Below are 27,730 nucleotides of genomic sequence, written 5' to 3'. Positions count from 1 at the left end.
TCTCTCACAGGCTGCATCGCTGATGGATTATTAAACTAACTTTGAATTAAAGTCTCCATAAATCAAAATCAAGAGTCCCAGAGACCTCCTCCTCCTCCTCCTCCTCCTCCATCAGTGACTCCACAACTTTAACCTCAGAAACACTTCACAGGACAAAGAGACACGCTGAATCCTAATTGATCCAACAAATCCAAAAAGCAGGGATAAGAATGAGACGGGCACAGGTGAGCAGCCAGCGAGGCCATCAGCCAGGCAGAGTGTTCACTTAAGATAGGAGACATCATTGGAAAACCCTGCATCAGATAAGAAGACCATGGAGGATCACACTTGAGCATAGGCGCAAATCCCGGAGGGGCGCAGGGGTCATGTCCCCCCCTACCATAACCCCCCCCCAAAAAAAAAAAAAAAAAAATCAGTTGTAATTTATTTTCAAATAGTATAGTAATGTTTTTCTAATGGTATGATACAAGTCATGCTACTTAAAACACACTGTTTGACGATTTTAAATACTGAAAGATCACCCCCCCCACCCCCCACCCCCCTCGCAGTGGTTTGATCCAATCTCTTTGGAACAGATGCTGCACACATACATGAACACAAATACAGACGCACAGGCAGAGCAGAGGATTGCGGTTAAGTAAGTAGCTTTCATTGAAAGACTGAACAGTTATAACTTCACTTGTTAAACAGACACACAGAGAAAATGAAAAGCACATGTCAACTCCTTTGTCTGAAGTCTGACAGTATGCTTTAAATAAACACAAGACGCTGGTTAAGCTTTCCACCCGATGTGGTGCTCACACAGACACAGACTACAGAGCGCCAAGGATCACGATTAAGTTCATTAAACACTAAACAATTTATAAGTTAATTATCACAGCGTTTGCTGCTGGCTGGCCAACTGCCTCTACTTTATTATGCAAAAAAGGCTGTGACAGATAAGACAAACAGGTGACAGGCTGACATCCTCTTCCTCTCATTTATGACTCAATATTAAACTATTTAAGATGCCTTCCATGTCTACCATACTTACTGTTATTGATCCAACTCAGCGGATACATTTGTGAACATGGATGGCTCTTCAGTTCCAATGGAGAAAATTTATTTTTCTATCTACCTAGTTTCACTTTATTATTTATATGTGTAAAGGTCTGTGTATTTTTAAGTTTTGTAGCAGTCATTTGCACTTTATAATTTAAATCCGTAAAGTATTGTGTATTTCTAAGTTTTATATCATATTCAGATTTTCTTTTTGTTGACAGTTTAATAAAATCATATCTTTGAAGAATAATTTGGTGTAGTGTAGTTACTCACTGAAGTGTTTCTTCTAGCTTTAGCACTTGCATTGACCTTTCAGTTCTTGTAAAGCTGCTGTAATTGTGATCAGACCAGTGTTCATGGTGAGAAAAGAAATTCTGTTTGGTCACAACTGGTGTAATTGACACCTAACACTCAACACCACTTGGAATTGCCACTTGAGTATAAACAAACCTGCAGACAGGTAGGATATGGACTTAAAAGGAACAATAATATGATTACAGTCATTGTTTAATATCAAAATATGAAAAAACACAGCAAAAAATATAGCATTTATTTTTATACCCACCTGATGGGAGGAGGATGAGGAAACAAACAAAAGGAAAAAGACATCAACAGCTGGCCTGGGATCATCCGGACAAAGGGTGGCCAGCTTGGTTGTTGGAGTTTGTATTTCTACACACCATCAAATGCTGTTAAATCTCTCAGGTGGGTCCAGAGTGGTGTGTGGTTTACACCCACAGTATTGAAAATTAGGATGTGACTGCAGTGACTCCTCCCACTGTGACCTCACATGTTCATGTTGCTGGGTTCTTGTGATCTATAAGTAGTTTTGTCTCTTTTGTGTCCAGATTATCGTAACCAGAGGAGGGTTCTCCCTCTCTGAGTCTCTCCACCCTGTTCTGAGCATGTGCAGTGAGGAGGACACGGTGGAGACTTGTTTACTGGAGTTAATGAGACTGACCTTTCCTCTCGAAGCTCTCCCTGCGGAGGAAGCAGACGATGGCGAGGAACTTGGTGACCTCCTTCAGGTACATGACCGAGGTGTTGTTCAGGTGGATGATGGCCATGGACTCTTTGTCGTAAGGTAGACCTGCTCCATTGTCTGTCTGGCTGGAGGAGAGGAGACAGAAGACACACTTGGCTTTAAAATCCTGCAGACTGTTTCAAACTCAGCCGATTTATAAACACATGAAATCTCATCAACAAATACGAGTAGGTGTTTTGTTTGAGGACCTTTGAAGGAGGCACATAGTGGTAGAAATGTGGAATTTTACTGAAAAAGAGGAACAAACAGAGATGCGGAAGAGGAAACATCAGGCAGACAAAACCTGCTGCTCTGTCTCAGATTCTACCATCTTCATCAATGGAAAGTGTTTGTTTTTTTTGTTCTATTCAAAGTTTTCTGATTCTACAGCGAGGGAAAGGAGGAATCTCAGAGAGCAGGTTACAGCTTTAGTTTTTTTTCCCTGTCAAATGTCAGAATGATATTAAATCCTCTTCTTCTTTCACATGTAGCAACAGCGCTTTAAGAGTTCCCCTGTCAGATATCACAGGCCCATAATCTGATTGGATTAGAGCTGCTGGATTAGATCATATCTTGAAAACAGGTTGTTCAAAAGAGAAAAGGGATTAAGTATTGGATTAAACCAGGTAATCCAATCCTGGTTTTTGGAGTTTAAATCTTTTATGAAGGAGCAGTGAGGTTTCTGAAACAGGATGTGGTGTGTCACATGGCGAACCCCCACAGTCAGGTCTCAAAAGTCTGTGAACAGGATTAAATGTTCCTGTTGGCGTCTGAGTGCTTCGCTGCAGATTAGCGGTTTCAGGATGACTCTGTTTTGGTTTTGTTGGAGGTGTCAGTCTTTGTCAGTCACGGAGCACACGTCTCTGCTCGGTTCATGAACTGCACCATAAACTCCAGGTCTGCCCCCTGATGACTCTGGGTGCCGTCCCTCATCGCAGCAGCAGCCAGCTCTGCTGTGTGGCCCGTGATGTTTTGTGCCTAATCCTGCATTGTACATCCTACAGGTGGCATATCAGACCCTTTTCTTAACCCAGTCCCCTGTCACCTTCAATTTCATCACAGGAGGTTTTACAGCAGCTCCCAACAGCCTTTCTCTAAACACTCAGTTTTGGTGTGTGTCTCTTTAAATCCAAACAGGCTCCTTCTAACCCCGCCCCTCTCTCCAACAGGTGAGTGTGCCCAAAAAACCTGCAGAAGACGGCCCAGCCCAGTCAGATGTAGATGCAGAAGGTGCAAAGCAAATTGTGAACAAGCGTCAGCTTGTTGGTGATGGACCTCATGCAGGTTCGAACGGTCTGTATCATGTGTTTGTCTCTCTTATAATTTATAAGAAAGTGATGATATCGCATTGAGATTTCTGAGGGTAACATCATGTAAATAGGAATAACATCCAGCTGTGTGTAAACATGATATCTTCCTGTTTATCACAGTAAATCCACAACAGGCTTTAGGGAAGAGGAGCTGAAAGGTGAGTGGAGAAACCAGGTGAGGGGGAAGGTAGTTTCAGAAAGATTCTGAACAGACAGCAGACTGAGTGCTATCAGTCACAAACAAAGGGCCGGGTCGGCTTCTTTTACATTTTGTGGGTCCATGAAAACTCCAGCCACCAAAGAATATGAGCCAGAAATCTGAAAAAGAGGAAGTTACTGATTTATCTCCTTTGAGGTTGTTTACAAAGACAACTTTATATCACACTTACACACAGCCAAGCAAAGTGCTTCACCAAAGGACAGAAAAAGACAGACAAGGGTAAATCGTCAAAGACTAAAGAAGGAAAATAGTGGTCATAAAAAACCACAAATAAAAAACATACAGTTAAAAAAGAGTTTTTGGACAATGATGATAAAAATTCAGTCAAGGCTGTAGGAAGAGCTCAGGTTAAAATGTTGAGCCCTCAGTTTACCGGCCTGCAGTTACGCTGAGCAAATGAACTGGGATTTAGGGTGAAGTCTGCTTTTAAGCACAAACTTTGAAAAGTCAGATACGACTTAAATAATTCAGCTGAAGTTTTTTTTATTTTACTTCATTTTTGTGGAACACCTGAAGTGGCCCCCTGGTTTAAATGCTGAGTAGCCCTCTGGGAATTTGAGGTTGAGGGGATGTTTACACAACAACTGTTTAAGGGCCTCGCTTTTACACAGGAACAGCAATTTAGCTGACCTACAATGCAAACTTTTGAAAACAGCCTCCAGAGTGGGATTTTTCAATTGCCAATGTAATCAGTGAGCTGGCGTTTTCAGTGGACAGGCTGATGTCACACTTCGCTTCATGCAAGCACATGCAACAGGACAACAGTACTGTTGTTATGATCGTTGTGGTTTACCATGTTGTGCTTGTGCTGCTCAATCTGCTGAATCTGCTGACTGTCTTTAACAAAATGAGCATCTGTTGCTCCACTCCTACTCTTAGCATTCACCAGTAAACCCGATGATCCGCTCCATTCTGCTTCAGTGGAGATCAACCAAAAGCTGCTTCTGGACAAGGCAGCTATAGTGCCACCTACAGGCCTGGCATACTTACTACAGCTCTTTCAGCCCCTCAGCGTTTCTGTGTACAAATTGTTTGTTTTTTCAAACTGCGTGTAAGTGTTTTTAGATGAAACGTTGTTGTGTGAACAGGGCCTGAGACCTCTGGTTATGAGGCTTGAAAACATGAAGGTCTATGTCTGCATGGTCCACGTGAGGAACGTTCTGAAGCTCCCCCCAGAAGCTAACAGCTCACCATCACAATCAGACACAACCGGGGCTAACTGCACAGAGCTGCAGGACTTTATGAGCCGTCCCTGATCTGAATGTCATTAGCACAGAATGTTTCGTGAACCACACCTTGACACAGTGCAGATTTTCTGGAGCTTTCGGTGGCTGCAGTCTTTCAGTAAATTCCCCCTCGGAGTCTGAAATGTGTTTCAGTCTGTGGCTCTGGGAGGATATCAGACTTTTATCTTCTAAAGTCTTTTGGCGTAGGGTTTTAAAAGCAGTTAAGAGCTGCAACGTTCACACAGGGAATTATTTTTAGAGACCAGGCATCCATCATCAGCCCCTATTAACCACTAATCCCTCTGCTCTGTATGGGAGGCACCCCTGGCAGCACACACCTCATGCAGTACACAAACTGTAGGATAAGAAGCATCTCTACAACAGATGCTGGATTAAATGTGATTATTAAAATGCATACAACGCTTTCACACTTAATCTTGCATTTTCATGCTATGGACCCTGACAGGATGACACATGTGTGCTCAGAATAGCTCCAGCGCTCCACAGATTGAGTATGATCTGGAGAAGAACATGCACAGGTTAATGAAATGGGAGTCCATCACTGATGACGGAGAGAAATAATGTCTCAGAGACAAAAGAGCTGGCGCTGGCTGTTTGCAGAGAAATATGCTGGTCACATTGAAGCTTTCCAAGAGCGTGGTGTGCCAGGTTTCTCACAAGAGAGGAGTTAATTAATGAAATGAGGTGAAAAAGACTCCATTTACCAAAGCCTCTAATTATGGATAATATCCCAGCTGTTTAGTGATGATAATGATGGCAGCCGTCTGCACAACAATCTGCTGATTTATGTGAGCGTGTCCAACTGGTCGCTACAGCGCTTCAGCGCTCCTCAACACAAACAGGACACAGGTGGGTGCTCACATTGTCTGGGGTAACCTACGCATGGTGTTACCATTCATTTCATGGAGTTCATCCACCCAAACCCACGGTCAGAGAGTTAGCAGAGCCCAGCTCCTGCCCTCGGTCACACGTTCCCCGTCACAGCTGTGATGGGTTAAATATTCACTCACTTCAGGCAAAGCATGGCCTAGTTCTGTTCAAACCCCCAGCTGTGACGCCTCAGGTGGATCTGACACACACACACACACACACACACACACACACACACACACAAACACACACACACACACACAAACACACACACACACACACACACACACACACACACACACACACACACACACACACACACACACACACTGCTTTATTATCTCCAAAACTTGAGTCAAATAAAGATCACCTGGCCGAGGGGGGAGCATTGAGACCAAACAGCGTTTAAGACTCCAGTTTTCAGGCTTTCCTTTCATTGGCGTCTGTTCTCAGCTGACGTTATGTTTACTCTGTGCACTTTGAACCTGCTCTGACTAAAGCTTCTCCAAAGGTCCTGTCTTCACATGTTGAGTCTAGGGCCTGTTTGCTGGTCCACAGACCATCTGTGTTAATGAAGGAGAAAAAGGGATTCTATTTGGCGCTAACAGCAGCACTACTGCACCTGTTTAAAGATGGTGGATGTCATGCTTATGCGTTACCATCAAAGACATGATATACAACAAGTTGAGATTCTGGAGACACAACATTAGCCACGTTTACATGGACCCAAATATTCCACTAGCATTCGCTTTATTTGCTCAAATGGAAAGAATTTAACCTTTGTATACACCTCATTCTGAAAGAAAAGAGCCAATCTGAATGGACATTTAATCGGTTTCACAGGGGTGGAATATTCCTTTCCCCATGTATCCACTCAGATGGAAAGTTGTCAGGGTGCATTCTTTTAGCGCATGCTCAGATATGATGTACGAGGCAACTAGAGACGTTCCTCAACTTTAAAAATGGCGGTGAGCCGTCAGCACTGTTCTGCTGCAGAAAGTTTGTTTTTGATCCAAACTTTGAAAGAAATGAACATAATTTCAAGACTGGACGGACGACACACTCACAATACGGAGTGTTGCAACACCGTGATAAACAAACTGTCGTCCTCCAGCTTTGATAAATCTCGTGATGTTTACATTTTTCTACGCATGCCCCATTGACTATTCTGTTTGATCACAGCGGGGCATGTAGACCAGAGATTGGAATATTCCTTTCCATGTACACTATTGTTTTCTGAAAAGTCATTCAGAAAGATTCCATTTGGAAAGACAGAAAACTCCTCCTGTAACCATGGCTAGCGAGATAAGGAAGGAAATCGAACAAGACTCACTGGCGTCAGTTTTGAAAGTTTGCTTGTCTTACTACTGTGTGCCCAGGAACACCCCACACATTCACCCTGTTCACGATCTTTATCCACACTAGGGATGGGTACCTTTTACATTTGAAATGAATCGGTACTGATGCTTGATACCTGGCAATCGGTATTGGTACCTAGCGGTACCAATTTTCAGTACTTTTGTGTGTGTTTATGGTGATGAATATTAATTTGTTTAGCGATTAAATCATTCAGGTTTTCAATTTAACATATTTATTTCTCAATATATAAATGTAAAATGCTATGTTCATGTCCAGTCTGGAAAATCATTTACGCTTCCACTCTCTCACAGTCACAAGGATGTGTTTAGGTACCTTAACATGGTACTGTTTGATTTTATGTGAAGTACTCAGTACTGCAGACAGAATTCAATCAGTACCTATAAAAGTACCTAATTTGATACCCATCCCCAATCCAAACATTCTCTTTCTCTTTGTTTTTATCTTTGGTGATTGACTCATTGATGAGAGCAGTTTGTTAAATCAACATTCTTGTAATAAAGATTCTAGGAGATGGAATTTTGACCTATACTGCAGCCAGCCACTAGGGAGGGCAGTTTTTGTGGAGACCTCACATTGAGCAGAGCGAGATGATGTCCTTTTTTTTTTTTTCTAGAGTCTATGGCAGGGGTAGACGACCTAGGGCATGGGTGCCATAGCTGGCACGTGCGCGTACTCTATTTATGACTTTTCAAGAAATTGAGCACACTTAATTTTCTTATTTAAAAATGTATCACATGAAGTCAAATACTAAATTTAAATCATGTCGTTACAAGTTCCCAAATGTGACTTGCAAGTGTGTCACTGCAAATCTCTTGGGAGGTCAGTATGCTAGCTCGCAATCGCATCCGTTTAGTGGTGTTATCATGGCAAGCAAACCAAGTTCCAGTTGTTCTTTCTAACATAGTTGTACAAGAGAGTATGGATCCATTGCCAGAGACTGACAGAAATTGGCCATAAGCACCCATTGCTGTGAAAGTTTGGTATGTAGGACATCAATTGTGCATGGTCTTTTTGAGACCAAACACAAAAATGGCATTAGCGAAGTATGCTAAACAGAGCAACACACTCAAAACTTTCAGCATTGATAAAAAAACAGGCAACAGAGAGAAGTTATGCCATTTCCCGTTGCATAGCAAAGCATGGAAAACCACTCGCTGACAGGGAATACATAAAGGAGACTATCCCATTTGTAGAAAAGGCCCTGGATCATAAGCCACACCCCATGACAGACTGTGATGTCACGGCCGACGAGCAGTGTTGGAGTTGCTTCGTAGCTGCAGTGAGCATCGCTGTTTGGACTTGTGCCTGTTCCTGTGTTTAAGTCAGTGTGGACTCTTTTGGGTTTATGTGCGTCCATGCAACTGTGAGTACAAAGCTGCCTTTATGCTGAAGACTACCTTGGTTGAAGCTTGTCAAGATGTATCATGCATGTGCTTTGTATATTGTTCCCTCTGCTTACCGAGCCTCGTGTGATATGGAGATTTACTTTCAGTGTTAAAATCCTTCCTTACCTATAATAGCAAGCCATAAGTGTTAGAACTCATTTATCATTCAGTTGTTCTTTGGTTAGAGTTGTACAGCGTGAATTACATGGTTATTTGTAAGTCCGGTGAAGAGTTTGCCGTAACTGTGTGTCGTTAAAGCATGTGTGCCGCATGCTAGGATTGCCGGCGCCGCTGCTCGTTAATTATCCGCCACTAGATGGTAGTCTTGGCTTATTAATAGAGATCAGTGTGAGAAAGGATTATAGGACTATCATCTATCAGTGAATAAGACCCTTTATTGTATACTGTGGCTGTTAATTGCATTTTAGGATTTATTTAGTTAATAACCCATTTGTTTGAGGATGTATCCATGCTTATTCATGTTTTGTATTTGTTTACAGAACCACATAACTACAAATAACTCAGATACAAGAGTCCTTTGAGATGTTGCACCTTCAGAAAGGAAAATAAAGACAAGTAAATGCATCAAGGGTCCTGCCTCCTACATTCTGACCGATGTACCACAGTGAATGCCCATCCCACCAACCACAAATACAGTCCTTTAAACCTTCCTCCATTACACCATTGACTGTTGATAATCTTCTGAAAGAAGTAAGTATCTGCACCTTGGGCATGAGTGTAAAGTGGAACCAGTCATGGAAAAGTTTGCCTATCCTTGGTCTATGGTATGAAGCTGAAACACAAACTGATTTTCTTTTGAAGAACATCTCCTCAGTTTGATTAAATAAAATCATCAGGATGCAGATTAGTCAAAAGTCAGTTTTTTGTTGAATGGAATAGGATCCATCACTTCTGATGCATTTAGGAGCTAAGGAAATCGAAGCACTGATTGTCTTCAATGTCTCAGCATCAACAGATTAGTGACAGGTTGTTAGCTGCTGTTCATGCAGACATCTGATCATGGAGAGAAAGAAATCCTCCTCAGATGTTGTTACTCTAGATTATGTTCCTCCTGCTTTTGCTCTCCATACAAACTGTTCTCCTGCTAACAGCTGATTGGTCTATACTACTCAATCCAAACCTGGCATGAAATACGTCTCAGAAAAATACTGGTGTAATCTCAGAAGGTGGGCCTTTAAACTGCAGATATGTTTTGCATCTGTTTTTTTAAGAAATTGAAAACTGCCAAACTCTCAAAGTCTGTAGAGTTCAAACTGAAACTTTAGCAGGAATAATTTCTGCTGTTTTGATCGAGTGGAGACAGATTCTCCCTCAGATAACTTGGGTGATGTCTGTCAGAGAAAAGTGTGCTCTGATTGTTCCAGCCTCACTGTCTCACTTTGATGCTGAGAACAGGTGGAATGATGACAGGTGATGGTGAACGTGAGATTTTCTGTGGTTTAATCAAGGTTAATGATGGTGTGCTGCTTTCAGGAGCTCAGGAGACTCATTCAGAGAGATAACACAGGCGAGCTGTCAGGCTGAAGCAGGAGGAGAAGGAGAGTGATTGAAGATTTATAATCATCAGGATGGTGACTTATGAGCCCTCAGACACAGGGTGCAATGTAAACTAATGGACCCACCGTCTGTTGTCTTTTTGATCAAATTCATGCACCAGATATTCATTAAGCAATAAGAAAAAGTTAGTTTAGAGATGAAGTGATGAACCAACAATGAAGCTAACAAACACAGACAGCTTTAACACATTCCTTAGACCAGAGGTGGCACTATGGGTGGGCATGGCTACCTCAGCCAATCACAGAGTGCCTAATGTGCAAGTGACTTTGGGTGTTGATTAGCAAGTGAAGGAAGCTAATCAGAGCAGCTATGATAGTTGATGTGACACGTAGGAAGTAAAACACAGCCAAAGTGAAACGAATCACCAAACAGATAAAGCTCTTTCCTAAACAAGGTTGAAGCTTGGCTCGACTTCCACTCGCTTTTCGGGAACTTGGAGAGCTACGGTATGGAGAGTGATATGAGTTAGCTTTCTGCTAACCAGGTATGTGTCAAATATCTGTGATTAGCTTGTGCTAACACGCTAAGTCAGGTGAATGGCTCTTGAGTCTCTCCCATGTAGAAACTTGATGCTACAGGTGGTTGCTGGGCTAGTGAGTGTGGTCATGGAGTCACAGTTGGAGACTGTGGGTGTGTGCTGCTGCTGGCACTGATCCAAGGAGGAGACCAGTTTGAATGCTGTGTTTCCTAACAAGTACCGAAAACTTCTGCAGACTCTACCTTCAATAATGGAAATTATGGAAGAAATCACAACTGCAATTGACAGAGGGAAATACACCATAGGGGTATTTATCGACCTAAAGAAGGCATTCGATACAATTAATCACTCAATTTTAATTGCTAAATTGAATAAGTATGGTGTGAGAGGGGTCGTTCTGAACTGGTTAACTAGCTATTTACACAATCAACAGCAATATGTCCAGTTTGCTGGAACTACATCAGAATGTTTGAAGATTGAATGTGGAGTCCCACAAGGTTCAGTTTTGGGGCCAAAACTTTTTATCTCATATATCAATGACATTTGTGAAGTTTCAAAGTTGTTACGTTTTGTTTTGTTTGCAGATGACAATTTTTTTTTTTTTCTGGAGATAATTTAAAAACATTATCTGGATGTATTCAAAGTGGAATGGTGAAACTTAAAATATAGTTTGATGTAAATAAGCTGTCATTAAATTTGATTAAAAAAAACTAAGTTTATGGTTTTCTCTAAAAGAACTAAAGAAAAAGTTTCATTATACATGGATGGAGTTAATATTGAGCAGGTATCTGAGTTTAGGTTTCTGGGAATCATAATGGATGAAAATATGACATGGAAACCATATGTGTCATATGTTAAAAGAAAGTTGTCAAAAAATATTTTTATTTGAATAAAGCCAAGGATGTTTTAGATTGCAAAGCAATGAGAATGTTGTACATTTCACTTATACTGCCCTATATGAGATATTCTGCAGAAGTGTGGGGTAATACATATATGACTAATATAAAGCCTTTGTTTTTATTGCAGAAAAGAGCGATCAGAATCATTCACAAAGTCAAATTTAGAGAACACACCAATATTTTATTTATTAAATCAGGGTTATGAAGCTTCCAGAGATAATAGAGCTTCAGACATCACTAGTTATGTTTAAAGCCAGAAACAGAGCTTTACCAGAAAACCCACAAAAGCTATTCGTGTTTACCACAGAAGATCAAAATCATAGAAGAAAATTTGATTTTAAGCACCAAGTCACTCGAACTACTCTAAAGCAAATGTGTACTTCAATTGTAGGTGTAAAAATATGGAATTTTCAATCACAGGACTTAAAGGGTTGCGCAGAGACTAATCAATTTTAAAAAAATGTATGACTGCAAAAAAAATGAGTCAATACACACTAGAAAATTAAATTGGATGTGATGCATGTTTTGAGACTTAAATTTGAATTTTTTGGGGGGGGTTCTTTATTTTATTTTAGGCTGTGTGTTTTTGTTTTGTTTGTTTTTGTTAAAGTCAATGACGGGTTAATGTAGGCTGTTAAAAAATCAACTGTATGTGATGTCAGACCATCTGTTCTTTTTTTAAAAAGTTGTTAAAGAAGGGGCAGACAAATATAAGAGACATTTCTCTTCACGCTGCTCCTTTCCTATCATGAATGTGTTTGTTTAGGGTGTAATGTGCACCTGCGAATGGATTTAGTTGTCAGTTTTCATGTATGGAACAAATGAATAAATAAATAAATAAATAAATAAATAAGTCAGCATACAGATATTTTTTCTTAGAAATTTGACATTTTTCCTGATTTGCAGCAACAGTTTTGATTTTATATTCTAAGAAAATAGTTGAAAAAAAGAAAGCATTTTGAGGTTAAAATTCTGTCTTTAAGTCTAAATTAAAAAACGTCTGGCCTAACCTCCAAAAATATAAGTTTCTGCTGGTTTGAGTAACAAGGGCACCTAAATCAGGATTTTTATGTGAGTTTGGATTATTTCAAAACTAGGATTAAGGATCATGTGATGAGCCTGTTCACTGCTGAAAGCTGCTGAATTATAAATAGATGTACTCTTTCTTTATCGTTGTCTACGGTTTCTGTTCCCTCTGTGTGTGAAACTTTCTGAGCTGTTGTCTGTGCCAGGACCCCCTTGTAAATGAGATCTTGCCACTCACTGTGAAAATTCCTAGTAAAATAAAGTTAAATAAATGAATCTTTCTCTTTAGAGGTCTTCTGAAACATACTTCACCAACAGTAAACCACTTTGCTTCAGCTCCAGTCCAAGTTGTGCCCCTGCCTGTTGATATCCGACACCAAGCTCAACTCAAAATGACTGTAATGAAATGTCCAAGGCTGTGCTGCATGTTTCCAATCCCACAGAATTCCACCATCCACGCCCCCTCCTGAACCATGACTGTGCCTCTTGTCTCATCGTGGTTCATTTTTCCTGCACTCTGTCACGTTTCACACAGAGAAGTGTCATGTTCCAGCCATGAAAACATTCAGAGACTTCACAGAGACTTTAATGAGATGTTTCCTGGTGAGACATGGCAGCAGAGATCCTTTCCTCGGGTGAGAGACACGTAGTTCCTCACAGGAGACTGGACCTGAAGCAGCCCTCTGAATTCACTGTTAACTGTATCATACACTTCACAGGTATCACACAGTAGTGCTGAAACAACTGAATTATCATCACATCACAATGTGACCAGGCGTTAATTTAAAACCAAACCGCTGAATGTTTTCACCCAGAGACAAGTGAACAGAGTTATAATGCAGCTCTGCTCTGCTTTGCTCATATTCCTTTCTTTACTATGTCAAGAAGAAACTCATCAGCATTTGGTCACATAGACATGGAGGAGACGAGCTGCTGAAGCTCAAACTGAGCATCAGAACAGAAATGAAAGCTGATTTAAGAGACTCTGAATGTGGAATGGTTGTTGGTCTGAGTGTTTCACAAAGTGCTGATTTACTGGGATTTTAACCCTCAACCGTCTCAGGGTTCACAGAGAATGGTCCCAAAGAGAGGAAATACCCAGTGAGCAGCAGTTTTCTGAGACTAAAAGCCTCTTTGATGTCACCCTTGAAGCAGATGGGCTACAGCAGCAGAAGACCACACTGGGTGACCCTCCTGTCAGATAAGAACAGGAAACTGAGGCCCCATGTACACGACAACGGTTCATCTGAAAACGCCAAAACGCAGTGAAAACGCAGTCAAAAAAACAGCTTTCACATGGAAACAGGGAGGGACTGAAAATGCTGTAGTAAGCATGCCAGGCCTGTAGTCAGCACTATAACTGTCTTGTCCAGAAGCAGCTTTTGGGAGATCTCCACTGAGGTAGAGTTGCACTCAGTGCAAAAGTGGAGCAACAGATGCTCATTTTTTATAAAGACAGTCAGCAGATTCAGCAGATTGAGCAGCACAAGCACAACACGGTAGTCTGTGACGATCGTAACAACAGTGCTGTTGGACCGTTGTATGCGCTCACGCAAAGTGGAGCGTGACGTCTGCATTTCCACTGAAAATGCCAGCTCACTCTTTACACAGCAACGGTGTCGGCAGCGTTTCAGAAACCCCACTCTGGAGGCCGTTTTTAAAAGTTTGTGTTTTAGGTCGGCTGAAACACTATTTCCGTGTAAACGGGAGGCTGAAAAACAACAAAACTTTTGTGTTTCATGGAAATCATCTCAGATATTTCCACCTTCTCTGGTGGTGACCTGAGGTGACCTCTACACTCTGGCCCACGGACTGACACGTTTAGATGAGGACCTCATTAAACTCCCAGCTGGAGTGATAATTACAGAGAGAATGTGGAGCAGATCGGAGGAGGGATCAGGAGCAGAGAGTTTTCTCGGGGCTTCGCTTCACACTCTGCTCTGTTCTATTATTACATCCTGTGTCTCTGGAACACACTCCACCTTCACAGGGTCACAAACCACACACTCTCACACAGAGCGCTGCAGATCAAGGCTCCGAGGTATCATCGTCATTTAACCCCAGAAAAGTCCAGACATCAACGCACCCACAGAAAAATGATTAGAGCTTTGATTATAACCACAGCTTTACAGATACAGATATAAAGAGACATATTCAAACATAGGATGCGTGTCAAAGCGATAAACTGCAGTCTCCTCTCTTCTTCGTGGCACTAGGCCTGTCATGATAATCAATAAATCATTTAACCGAACGATAAATAAAAACGTTCTCTGTAAGTTTGCCAGCCTCGATAAACTGACACGTGCATGCATGTTTGTTTTCCTCCTCTCTTTCCACCAAAGAGGCTGAATGAGAAGATGGCTCACTACGTCCATCTTTCCTAACATTGGGGTGCATAGGTTCTAGAGCGGATTTAGCGGATTTATAGCAGAGTGAGCATCTGTCAAAAAAGCGATCTTTGGGGTGAAGACGGGGCTGCTCTCGCTGCACACGGAGAGAGCTGAAGCAAGCGTCCTGAGGGGTAAGGAGGAAACACACGCTAATATGAGTGATGGCACAAAAGATACGGTTCTTAAGCCGCCTGCCACAGTCCCAGCGTGGGAATATTTTGTTTTTTATCAGAATGAACAAAGTGTGAGCTCATGAACACCAACGAGCTGATATGTCGCATTTGTTTGAAAATAGTGGCGACAAAAAAGAAGAAGAAGGAGGTGCAGCGGAGCCTTGTTCTTTGACATTCTGCTCTTACTTAGGCTTTTGGTCTGCAAAATCAGTAAAAAAAAAAGTGCCAAATGGTGGGCGCTCAAAGACAGCTTCATTGCTAAAAAAATGCAGCCCTTCAATACGGTTGTTGCTTTTTTGGGGGGATTTTCGTTTTTCTTTAGAGACAGGGTCTATGTTTTATTGTTTTTGATTAGTATTCATTATTTTCATTGACATGTTTTTTTTCTAAAAGAGAGTCCATTTCATTTTCATTGTATTTTTTTCTCTTTCTTGTTTGTTAAATTTATTATATTTTTTGTTTATTTTATTTAAAAGATCCTGACCTTTTAATTTCAGTTAAATACTCCTAAGAAGTTAAAGTTTCTTGCTTTTGATATGGTGTACTCACTTTATTTTCCCATTTATTATAAATACATTAATAAAAAGATGGGAAAAAAAGTCAAATGAATATTGACAATAATATTGTTCATCAGCAATAATATTTTATTTATAATATTTTGGAAAATTTTCATCTAGCAAAATTTGTTATCGTGACAGGCCTAAGTGGCACTGAAAATACTTTCTGAGTTACCAATTAAAGGATGTCCCTAAGCTATGATTGTGCTCAGAGGAGAGAAGGGAGAGGAGGGAGGGAGGAGAGGAGACTGATGGGAGGAGCAATGATAGAGGATACATGAGAGCAGGATTTGCGGAAGTCTTTCTACTGACAGACATGCCCCATTTGGAATATTACTCTCTGATTGGACGCTGCAGCGGCTCAGATTTCTCACAAACACAACAGAGTTTAATGAGAGAGAAAAGACGGAGGAATAGTCACTAAGGATGGTTCAGAAACGGGTCATAAAGCTGGGATGAAAAAGAGTTTGTTGTGAGTTTGTCTCCTTCATCTCTGGTGGGAGGGACCACGACACAAGAGGAGGAAGTAAGGATAAAACTTTGGAGCATTGAGATGTACCCACACTATCAGGGTGTTGGAGAAAAGGATCATTTCTTCACTTTCTCTTATTTTGTATACAAGCACATTTAAATTAATTGATATATATGTATTTTATTCCTTTTAATGCCTTTAGAGAAACATTAACACTGTATGATGACCGTTGGACAGTTGTGTTTAAAGGTTTATTTAATTCTTGTCAAGTCAACTTTATTTATAGAGCACCTTCAAGAAGGCAGCAGTCGATCAAAGTGCTGTGCACCAATACATAGAAATAAATAAATATAACAATAAAAACAATAAAAAAGACAGAAAAACATTGTAATAAAACAGTAAAAACTAAAAACTAAGGTGCCTGTGATTTGTAAGAGCTTGAACAGCTTCAGTCCTCTCCATCTATGAAGGCTGATATAAAGCTTGTAGAATGTGATGTGAGAAGTTGAAGGAAAAGTGAACATGCATTTAAAAATGATAACATGCATAAAAAAAATCAACACACGTGAAATTAATTTGATGTAACAAATAGAGAAAAACATGTGACATCAAATGTCAAGTCCCTGTGAGGAGTTTCTTAGTGATCTTGAAAAGGTCTCCCTTCTAGATATATACCTGATCATAATCCACACTTTAAAATGAGATTATCAGTGTTTCTATAGGTTATTACCAAATGCTACTTTGTGGCTTCCTTATCAGGTCAAGGACTGGATTAATTTACAGCACGTCTAGGTCTCCATGACAACACCACGCCAGCTGAAGTTTAGTAAGAGAAGAGAGATCTGTTTTCCTCTGCTGAAAACAGTTTCTGTGATTAATTTTGTAGTGATGGTGGACACTGGAGCCTAACTGTCAGACAGGAAAAGGACAGAAGAGAAGAAGAAAGCTGAACAGGAGAGAGATAGAGCTCGAGCTAATGGCTAACACGCAAGCTAAAGGCCAAAACATGAGCTAAAAGCTAAAACGCGAGCTCAAGGCTAAAACACGAGCTAAAGGCTGAAACACGAGCGAGCTAAAGGCTGAAACCAGAGTCAAAGCATCAAGCTTTCTGCTGCTCACCCGTAGATGCAGGAGATGTCGATGACCACGTCAATCATGTCACAGCACAGCTCATATGTCTGCATGTCCACCGGACTGCTGTCTGTGGCGATGTAGATCTTACTGACCACATCGAACAGGAAGGCCTTCTCAATACCCGAGTTCTGGAAACGATAGAAACAGAAGAAGAAAAAGAAGAAGAAGGTCACCCAGTGCTGATCACCCCAGCTCCTCAGACGGCTGAGGCCCTTTCGCTGCTCGCCTTTAGATGATGCATGACCTCTGAACCCTTTGCTGTCCTGATGCCATGATGTAACACTGCTTTATTCCAGTGATTAATCAAATGGTTTTGAATCCCAGCACGCTCAGAGTTATTCAGAGGATCACACAGCATTTCACCGTAATGACATCATTAGAGAAAAGTGAAAAATGAGATTATAGTCCTATTCAGACCCACATGCGGCTAATGAGAGAAATAAGGATGATTACTGCTTTTAGCACGCTGACTAAGCCTGACGTGGTTCGATGGCTTTTCAAGTCTTTATTTTTAAACAGTTAGAGCAGGAAAAACATGAACATTCATTTTCTTTGTGCCTGAAAGAAGAAGATAGATAAGTCTGCTTTGTGTCTTAGTAGCAGAGACTCTGTTGGATTGAAAAGGAAGCAGCGGAGCACAGACAGGCGGCCAAATGAAGAGAAGTGAGAAAGACGTTTAAAGCAATCATTTTCAGGGCGGCCATATTGATTCTTTTCTCCTCACTGTGGTTTTGTTGTGGTGTAATATTTCTGGAAATCAAGCATCAACCTTGACATCCTGTGAAAACAGCATGCAGCCCCTGATAAAACATTTCCCTTACAGCTGAAACATTGGTCCAAAACCTCATTTCTGCCATGAATATCAGCAAACAGAGTCACAGAGGGAGGAGGGGAGACAACAGCAGCCCCAGACTACGTCCAAATCATGTCACAGCCAGCTTTAAAATGTTCTCAGGAGGTTTCATGTTTTAAGATTTAAACTATGAGGCCCCACACAGGCACACTCTGTGTGGAGGCAGCTGGACACCTCTGGATCTCGGAGTTATTAGTTTTTCATTCAGCTGCAGAAATGGATCTTATTGTATCTGCTCTCACATCAGCCCTATGAAGACGAGCCTGACAGGACAGAGAAATCATACACACACACACACACACACACACACACACACACACACACACACACACAGAGTCTCACACTGCGTGGTTAGAGAGGACAAAAGAAGAGGAAACAAACTCTTCCTCATTCATCATTTGGTAATCAGCCTTTGGTTTGAGATCAGGGGTTAGTAATGCTATATTTAGGGCTACATTTCAAGTCCATGGGGTCAACTAATCAATTTTAATTAATATTGGTAAAATAGAAAAAAATGCGAATTATTTGCTGTTTTTGTGCTGTCTTTCTTCCGATTTCTCCAATGTCAAGTTTGCTCTTCAAAATAAACACTATAATGTGTGTTTGTGTTTTTAATTTTTAGTATCATTTTTTCACAATAATCATTAAAAAATGAAAAAAATGTTTTAAAAACTATTTAAAAAATCAACTTAGAAAAATAATGCACTTTGAGAAACCTGTCTCAACTGTGTTATCCATTGAGGAACCCTATAAATCAGCAATGGTTTGCTCCAAAGTCACATGACCCAGCTTAGCATTTTGTTGGGAACCTTGAAGAAAGTGTGTCATGTTTCAGCTCCTCATTAATATTTCATCAGAATGATTGTCTGTACATGGGGCACATTAACTGTTCATCAACTATAGGCCTGTCACGATAATCAATAAATCAATGAACCGAACGATTAATAAAAAAGGTCCTCGGTAAGTTTGCCAGCCTGGATAAACTGACACGTGCATGCATGTTTGTTTTCCTCCTCTCTTTTGACCAAAGAGGCTGAATGAGAAGATGGCTCACTACGTCTATCTTTCCTAACATCCGGGTGCATAGGTTCTATAGCGGATTTAGCGGATTAAGCAGATTTATAGCGGAGTGAGCATCTGTCAAAAATGCGATCTTTGGGGTGAAGACGGGGCTGCTCGCGCTGCACAAGGAGAGAGCTGAAGCGAGCGTCCTGAGGGGTAAGGAGGGAACACACACCAATATGAGTGATGGCACGAAAGATATGGTTCTTAAGCCGCCTGCCACAGTCCCAGTGTGGGAATATTTTGTTTTTTATCAGAATGAACAAAGTGTGAGCTCATGAACATCAGCGAGCTGATATGTCACATTTGTTTGAAAATAGTGGCGATGAAGAAGAAGAAGGGGAGGTGCAGCGGAGCCTTGTTCTTTGACAATCAGCTCTTCCTGAGGCTTTTGGTCTGCAAAGTAAATAGAAATAAAAGCACCAAATGGTGGGCACTCAAAGACAGCTACATTGCCAGAAAGCCAGAAATGTTAAAAATGTTTGACAGACAGTACGGATTGACTGGGAAAAAGTACATGTTACAAACAATTCAGGAGCTGTATAAACTCCCTTTTATTGAGGCTATAGTTTTTATTGTTGTTGTTTTTTTGGAGTTTTGTTTTTTTCTTTAGAGACAGGGTCTTTGTTTTACTGTTTTTGATTAGTAGTAATTTTTCCATCCATTGCCAGTGTTATCATAAAGTCAGCTCGTCTACCGTCTTCAGGTGGGTCAGCTGACCCAGAGCTGACCTGGTAAACAAACTTAAGATGACGTCATAGCCGCGCAACACAAAGGTATAGCTGATTTACTTTTTGCCAACATTGCTGAGCAACAGGACATAACGTTTTTCTGATGTCAAAGAGTCAGACTACGACTTCGAGTTTGATGGTTGTCCTCACCGGTTTGAGCCTGAGTACATGGACGAGGAGCTCCATGAAAGAAGGATGCAGAGGGAGAGAGACGAAGAGCTGGCTCGAGAACATCAAACAGGAGCACGTCCACAACTCAATGTGAAGTGGTGGTGCGCTTGTGGACAGTGTTGGCCTATGGCAACAGAAGAGGAGTGTGTTTGCTGCTCAGAGTGGGACTTGAGACCGGCTGACACACGTATGGATCTATCCAGGAATATATGTCTGACTACTCTGGGGGATTTCTCTGCAATGAATGAAAAAATGTAGCCTCTGAAAACAAATCGGAAGAGCTGCTACCCAGATGGACTAGTGAAATATTTCCGTGTCAGGTCCTCCCAACACACAAACTAATCTGTAGCACACCCTGGTTACTTTCAGCAGTATAGAAAATAATACAGATGCTCTTGAATGCACCATCTGCAAGCAACAGAGAGTGGTGGAGACTGTAGACCTCTGCTCGTCTAAAAACGGGACGAGCTGCTGCTGTAGATTTGTCTCTAAGCCAAGTTTAAAGAGAGCTCTGACTCAGTGCCTCGTCCTCTGATAAAACGTGAAACAGGCTCCGTCTCAGGTGCACTTTATAGAAGTCTGACCTAAAGTCAAAGCAATCATAGTCATTGTCCTAAACACTTTTCAAAACTCACTTTGCTAACTTTTAAGACAAACTGATGATGTTATGAGCTAAACAGAGGAAGTGTTTAAATGGCTATAAGAGCGGGAAAGACACGGTCATGGAACAGCAGCATGACCAGCGCTGTTTAACCAACAGAGATCCGCACATCATTAAAAAAAATATGAAAAGACAAAGAAAAAGCGTGCGCGTCAGCCAAACAAGCTTGGGAAATATTTTGCCACACAGTGAATTAGATTCATGACAACTGAGCAGGTTTATCAGATTAACACCTCTCCCCCTAAACATTTTTCACTGCAGATTCACATGAAGCACAGAAATGACCTGTTTTGGATACAAAATTGCAAATTTGGCGGACACCCCTGTGAGGTGTTCACCACCCGAGCTTTGGAACAACACATCTCACTTTTTGAGCTTCCGGACAGAAATATCACTGAAGTCATCGGCTCTGAGAGAAGCATGCAGGTGCAGACTAACATCAGACTGATGTCAGTGAGAAAGCAGGTCACAAAAACTGACAGAGCTCAGTTTTGAAGAGAGGGAATCAGCACAGAGCTGATGAATGGAAACTGACACCAGGACAGTTACTGAGGAGGACACAGGTTGAAGAGACGTTCTCTGCCTGGGAAACAAAGTCTGACACATAAAGGACGTACGGGATGAGCCTAACAGAGAAAATACTGAAACTGGAACTCCTAAAAGTGTAAATGAGAGCACAATGTGCGCAATATAACCTTCTGAAAATTTGACAGTCATATTCATTTATCTCCTCGCTCTTTTACTGATGATCTATTTATTTTCTCTATTTTTGCTTCTTTTAAAATCCTCCAGCTCTGACGTTTTGATGCAATCATGATGCAAATACTTGAGTCAGTGGAACGTATTAAAGATCAATGTGACTGTGAGTTCTGCAATGACACGAGAGCTCCTCTTCCAGCAGAAACCTAGAGGAGCATGATGTGATGAAACCGTGTCTCTATGCTCAGCTTGTCTTCACGATAGTAATCTGTTTTAGGGTTGAGTTCAGAAAATCTGAGGCTGCAGTGTCTGGAGGAGGTAAATCTGTGATGCATTAGTGCCATCTAGTGTCTGGAGAGTGAAATACAGCTGGAGGAATGACACACACACACACACACACACACACACACACACACACACACACACACACACACACACAATGAAGTCTGCCTGTGCAAAACTAATTACTAACATTTGGAGGGCCAAGAGAAGCTTTGAGATGTTTGATTTCTGTTAAAGTCTGATGAAATAATCTGCAGTGCACTCTGAACTGAACCTCTTCATCTTTAAAGGGGACATATGCTGATCCCTGATTTGATACTTACATATAATATAATAATTTGAAAACAAGACCTTTCACCCCCTGAATTTTCAAAAAATGAGATATTGTATTTTTTCTGATATCCTAGAACAAGATTTGATGCCTCTGGAAATAGGTCATTGCCAGTTGGCTGCAAGATTTCGACCGTTGTGACAACACGAGGATCCTTTCTTTTTATTGGAGTAATCTGATAAAAAAGCTCCTCCTCTGTGATGTCAGTTAGTCACACAACCGCCACCGAGGGATACACCCTCCAAGAGCTGAGTATCACCCCTCAGATGCTGGATACAGGGACTCTGCTCTGCTGAGCAGCTCGGCTTTACATGGTGAATTAGCAGTTAAAACACTGTAGTTTTAGCAGACGTCGTAATACTTGTGAGACTGTGATATTAGCATGCTTGTTCTGACATGCACTGTGAACCTGGACCACAATAATGCTGCGGTAATAACAGTGAGGAACTGACAGTAGAGGCAATCTTTAGACTACACCTTCAGCATGATGGATAAAACAGACAGAGAAAAGTGAAGGAGCAGGATGGAGCCCTGTTATAGAAATAGTTTATTGGTGAAGTCTGCCTATATTTCCACGTATAAACTCTACATGTTACAGTACCGGTTTGACTCACCACACTGAAGCGTCCTGAGATGATCTGTGTCCAGGTGGATTTTCTTCCTCCTGAGCTGCAGAACCGTCCGGGTCTGACTCGGGGTCCAATACAAAAGGACGTATCCTACACTCTGCCATGTTATTAGTGCTGTCAATGCCTTACGGTGAAGTTTTGGCAAACAGCAAACTTACTCAGTCTGCTCCATTCACTATGGTGATTTTGTAAATACTGCCATGCTGCAAAAACCACCCCCTGGCTCTACCCCCTCCGCCCCTCTAATAGAACTGACCAATTAGAGCACAAAGGGCTGTGACGTTGTGAGGTTACTGTAGGTCATTCTCCAAACTGAGTGTTTCAACGAGATCTTCAGAATGGCCTAAACTGAGGATATTGAGAACGCTATTGTGGGGCAATGAAGGAACTAAATGACTTGTACTGAGGGCAGAAATGCTTTACAGGCATTGTAGTCTGGCATAGTGAAAAGGAGAAACAAGCATGATATGTCCCCTTTAAAGCAGCAGAGTGACTCACAGAAATGAAGATGTTGAGCAGGTTTTCCAGCGTGGGCAGCTGTGGGATCAGCTTCTGGACCACTTTACTGAAGGCCTCAAATATGGAGTGGTCGTAGATACTGGTGAGGTAGAAGCTGAGAAGAGCATGGAGGAGAAACCCAAAAAGAGAATTTCAATCAGAAGTGACTTTAAGGTTTGGATTTTAGAAAGACCAGGACAGAAAAAAAATGTGAAACCATCTCAGAGAGTGGATTTAAAGTCTACCTCAGGTGAATCTGCTCCAGGCCTGCGTCTGCCAGGTCGTCATTGGCCCGTTTGTGAATATCTCTCTGCTTCTCGATCTTGTGGTCGTCCGACAGGCCGTCTACTTTGTGAATGAACACCTCAAAGTTAATGTCCGGGTTGACTTTGTAGGCCCTGGTCACGGTCAGATGAAGTCTACTCAGAGCCTCCACATAGTCGTCCTACAAAGAGGAGGAGAGCAGATTGATGACACAAAGATCCAAGCATCCTCAAACCTGGAGGTGAAAGGAGGTCCGCCTGAGCTGACAGCGACTACAGGCGAAGCTTGAGGACTCTCTATTGATCCGCTTCTTCAGGTCTAAGCAGACTGTAAAGAGGCAGGCTTAACGTTTGATTCAGTATATAAAATCTCTGTGGTCTTACCTGTGAGTCGATGACAAAGATAAGCGCTCCGGTTCCTCTAAAGATCATCTCATAATCAAACGTGGGGTCGAAGAAGTCTATCTGTCCGGGGAAGTCCCAGATCTGGAAGCTGACGAAGGAGCTGCTGGAGACGTCCTCTCTGCAGATCTTGTTGGTGCTTTCCAGGAACAGAGTCTCATTGGGTGACATTTTGTGGAAAACCACCTTCTGGATGGAGGACTTCCCACTCCTCCTCAGACCCATCAGCAGAATACGCGGCTTCACCTCTCTGCTCAGAGAGTCGCTGAAGCCCAACACTGAAAAACAACAGACAGACAGAAGAGCTGTTCAGGAGGACCTGGTCCAATGATCAAAGAGGCCAGGGTTTCAAGAGACGGCACCTGTTTCAAATAAAGTCTAAGGACAGATGAAACTCGGTTGGGGGTCTGCAAAGACCTCAAAGCAGGTTCATGATACAGCAGAGAGACTTCATCGTTATTAGGGACAGTTTGGGTAAAAACTGAAGACGTCTGTTCGCCCTCTAACAAATCCTCATTATTGGTTTTTGTTGTTGTTCTCGTGCATGTTTTTTTACACTCTTAACTCCACAATAATAACTTCCAGAAAAAGTCTACAGCTGAAAATCTGAAAGCTAAAATAACAGTTCTTTTCTGACTTTTATTTCTTTTCAATCTGATCTCTCTTTAAAATGTCTCTCAGTTCTTCCCCCACATCACTTTTTGTGGGGATTCAAACTTTATCAAGTAATTAATCATTAGAATAATGGACATATTTCTATTGTTGATTCTTTTTTTGTATTTTGCTAATTTTTTTTTATGTGTTCTAAAAATTGTTGACTCTATCTTCTAAACTTATAAACTTGTATCTTTATTCCAAAACTTTCAACAATGGGAAATTTGACAGCTTCTCTGCATCGTCCAGATTAGAAACCAAAAGTGTCAAATTTAAGGGATGAAAAAAGAAACAAACAATAATCATTACTTTATTGATAAATTTATTTTCAGCTCTTGTGCTGTATTCTTCATCTTCTAACTTTATCCCATTGATTCAATATAAACTGTCAAATTCAGACTCCATGTAACGTTTTGTCTCAATTCTCTGTAATCCAATGTTTTATATTTCATAAAAATTTAAATTAACAAAAATATTTTGTTTCATTTACTTAAAAAATAAAAGAAAAAACATCAAAGATTGATTCAGAGTTAAAAATTTAGAGTTCATCCTCAAAATTTCAAAGAAGTCTAAAAACACAAAACAGGCCAAAGCAGCAGAAAAAAAAATCCTGTTTTCAAACTTTAAATTTTATTCATTCATTTATTTATTTAGAAAAATGCAGGTATTCTTTAAAAACCAGAAATCAGTTGTTGGCTATTCAAAAGGAATAAAACATGGTAATATAACGAGGACATGGACCAGTAGAGTTATTCTGTTCTCCTTTTTCTGGAAGTGTTCCCAGTAAAAACGAAAATAGACCAAAAATAGAAAGGAAATATGGCAAGTATTGTGACTTTAGAGTCATGATTAAAAAATTACAGATTTTTTTTATTTATAAATTCAAAACTCTAATTATCTTTTTTCCCCCTTTATTTTGGAATTCTGGCTAATCTTAGATTGATCTCTTAATTTTTAATTTCTGACTGTATCAAGGATGAGAAAATAAGAAAATAAGAGGAAGCAGGACAAAATTTAATATTTTTTGAATGTTTTCAAACTTAACATTTATTACATTTTTTTTATATCTGAAATTCTTAAAAAAAATACAAAAAAAGAAACAGAAATCAGTCAGTATTGTGACTTCAGAAGGTTTTTTTTTTTTTTTTTTTTTTTTTTTTTTTTTTTTTTTTTGACGAATTTCAGATTTGGTCAAGAAGTCAAACCAGTGAGTTTTCAAAACTTTCAAGTCTGAATTCTGACATAAATCTCAGATTTTCTCTTAATACATCAGGAGCCCCCTCTTCCTCCTGAACCCAGTCTTGGACTTCCGGAACCACAACAGCCTGGACCTGGTTCAGCTGTGGGATTACAGATGGTGTCCTCAGACAGCTCGGTGTGACTGACTGGGAGTGAGCTCCCTGTGCTCCTCCAGACTTCGACAGTGTGACGTTAAAACATGACTCCGCTAACTCTGACGGAGACAACAAACTGTCCAACAGTCTCTGTTAGCTAACAGACTGGCTCCAGTTCAGCTCAGTGCCGAAAACAGCGTCAGAGCTGCTGAGGAGAAACACGTCTGAAGTGAAAGTATCCGTGTGTGTGTGTGTGTGTGTGTGTGTGTGTGTGTGTGTGTGTGTGTGTGAATGACCTTCCACACAGCAGAAATATCCGCCTACCTCCGTCCTCACAGCCCAGCTCGGACTCGGAAAACGCCTCCAGGTCGTCTTCGTCGTCGTAATATCCCAGCGCTTCATCCTCCTCTTCCTCCCCGCTCACGGCAGAGACCTTCCCCCCCGACATGTTAGCGAGCCTTCCCCGCGTTTGTGGACTGGACCTGTGGGCAACTTGTCCTACGTTGTCATTTGATACGCGAGAGCCATGATGGTGAACTTTCACCCCCCCCTGCCTCCAGTCCGACACACTGCAGCCAGAGGGGGAGGGAGGAAGGGGGGCTGCTGGGTGAGACCAAATGAAGTCAGGTCAGAACATTCAGTTTATTTATAACAGCTTCTTAAACAGCACTTTAGTGGAGCCAGGGCCGTTTCTAGCTTTGTGAAGGACCTGAGCCACATGCTGTTTGTGGGTTTTGAGAGATTCCTGACCCGTAAGACCAGGGGTCTGCAACCTTTACTCTCATAGGAGCCGTTTTAAATCAGCTCACCTGGATTAAAGTCATTTGACTTTATCTCCACAATAAAGACAATTCAGAATGTTAGTGTACAACATTCTATGAATAATTAATTTTAGTAAATAATTATCTAAACAAAATGTTGTTGTTGTTTTTTAATAAAAGTGTACATGTGATATCCTATTTTTTAATTTGCAAATACTTAAAAGAAAATGAACCATTTGCAAAAAAATAAATAAATAAATAACATACATTTTCAAAAAATTCTAAATTTTTTGAAATAATACTTAAATTTGCTAACATGTATTCATAATATCACTCAACTCATCATTTTTTGTTGTTAATGTGCCACATATCAAGCATGTATATTAAGTTGGCATGTTGGCAGTTAAATGAATCCATCCATTCAGAATTAAAATCTGTATTTTCTTCCAGATTAGTCATTTTATAGATGCAGTTATCTTCCCAGGGCTGTAAAAATGAGGTTATCCACAGGTGCATGGAAAGTTGGTGGGCTGTTGATGTTGTAGGAGGTGAAGTAGAGCGGTGGCAGGCTTTATTGACAGATATGATGAATATCTAGTTCAACAAAATGTTAACACATAATTTTATTTAATGTTAATGTCTTCAACCATCAACACCCTCTGAAAAAAAATATCTAAATATTATTTTTGAAAGCTACAACAAGCCACTGCAAAGGAGTCAAAGAGCCACAGGCTGCAGGTTGTAGACCCTTGCTCTAGATGATTCATGAAGATGCTACAATCTATTAAACTTCATGAGCAGAAGAGGCTAAAGTCATGATAACCTCTCAAATTAAAATGAAACATTCAGTTTGGTCCCTCAGACACTCGAACTAGTTAAAAATACCACAAAGCAATAATTATCTATATGTCAATAAATGAAGCAGATACTGGGTGTTTTTTAAAAATGTTTACTTTTAATTAAAGCATGATTACAAAATATATTATAAATATACAATAAACACAAGATAGCTGCAGACTTTAACAGTGGAGTTTGTGGAATGTTCCTTTAGCAGGGTCTTTGTGGTATCACCTGGTGGCAATGACATCAAGCTGTGCCCTCTTCTGTCATCATGCATGAGACGACACACCACGCTGGTTGGATGTATTTTTTCACTTGATTGTTTTTCTTAAAGTACAACCAGGGTTGTTAAGGCTGGAGTGTTTATTAAACGAT

The 27,730-nt window shown here is 40.8% G+C and overlaps 1 protein-coding gene across 1 annotated transcript in view; it reads right to left on the bottom strand.

The window, feature by feature from the left end:
- Positions 1–26,314, bottom strand: part of rragd (ras-related GTP binding D) — a 43,055-nt gene extending 16,741 nt beyond the window's left edge. Inside the window, exons 1-6 of the mRNA XM_074692868.1 lie at positions 26,079–26,314; positions 23,749–24,044; positions 23,347–23,546; positions 23,102–23,216; positions 17,170–17,312; positions 2,003–2,151 (exon numbers count right to left, since the gene is read on the bottom strand). Of these exons, the coding sequence (XP_074548969.1) occupies positions 2,003–2,151; positions 17,170–17,312; positions 23,102–23,216; positions 23,347–23,546; positions 23,749–24,044; positions 26,079–26,202 (1,027 nt within the window). The 5' untranslated portion in view covers positions 26,203–26,314. The remainder of the gene's footprint in view (positions 1–2,002; positions 2,152–17,169; positions 17,313–23,101; positions 23,217–23,346; positions 23,547–23,748; positions 24,045–26,078) is intronic.
- Positions 26,315–27,730: the final 1,416 nt, after the last annotated feature.

Source organism: Halichoeres trimaculatus, unplaced genomic scaffold, assembly GCF_033239565.1.
Source record: "Halichoeres trimaculatus isolate MK-OKI-2021-1 unplaced genomic scaffold, fHalTri1.1 fHalTri1_scaffold_17, whole genome shotgun sequence".
Lineage (NCBI taxonomy): Eukaryota > Metazoa > Chordata > Actinopteri > Labriformes > Labridae > Halichoeres > Halichoeres trimaculatus.
The sequence above is the reverse complement of the archived record's forward strand: the minus strand, read 5'-3'. Positions and strand labels throughout refer to the sequence as shown.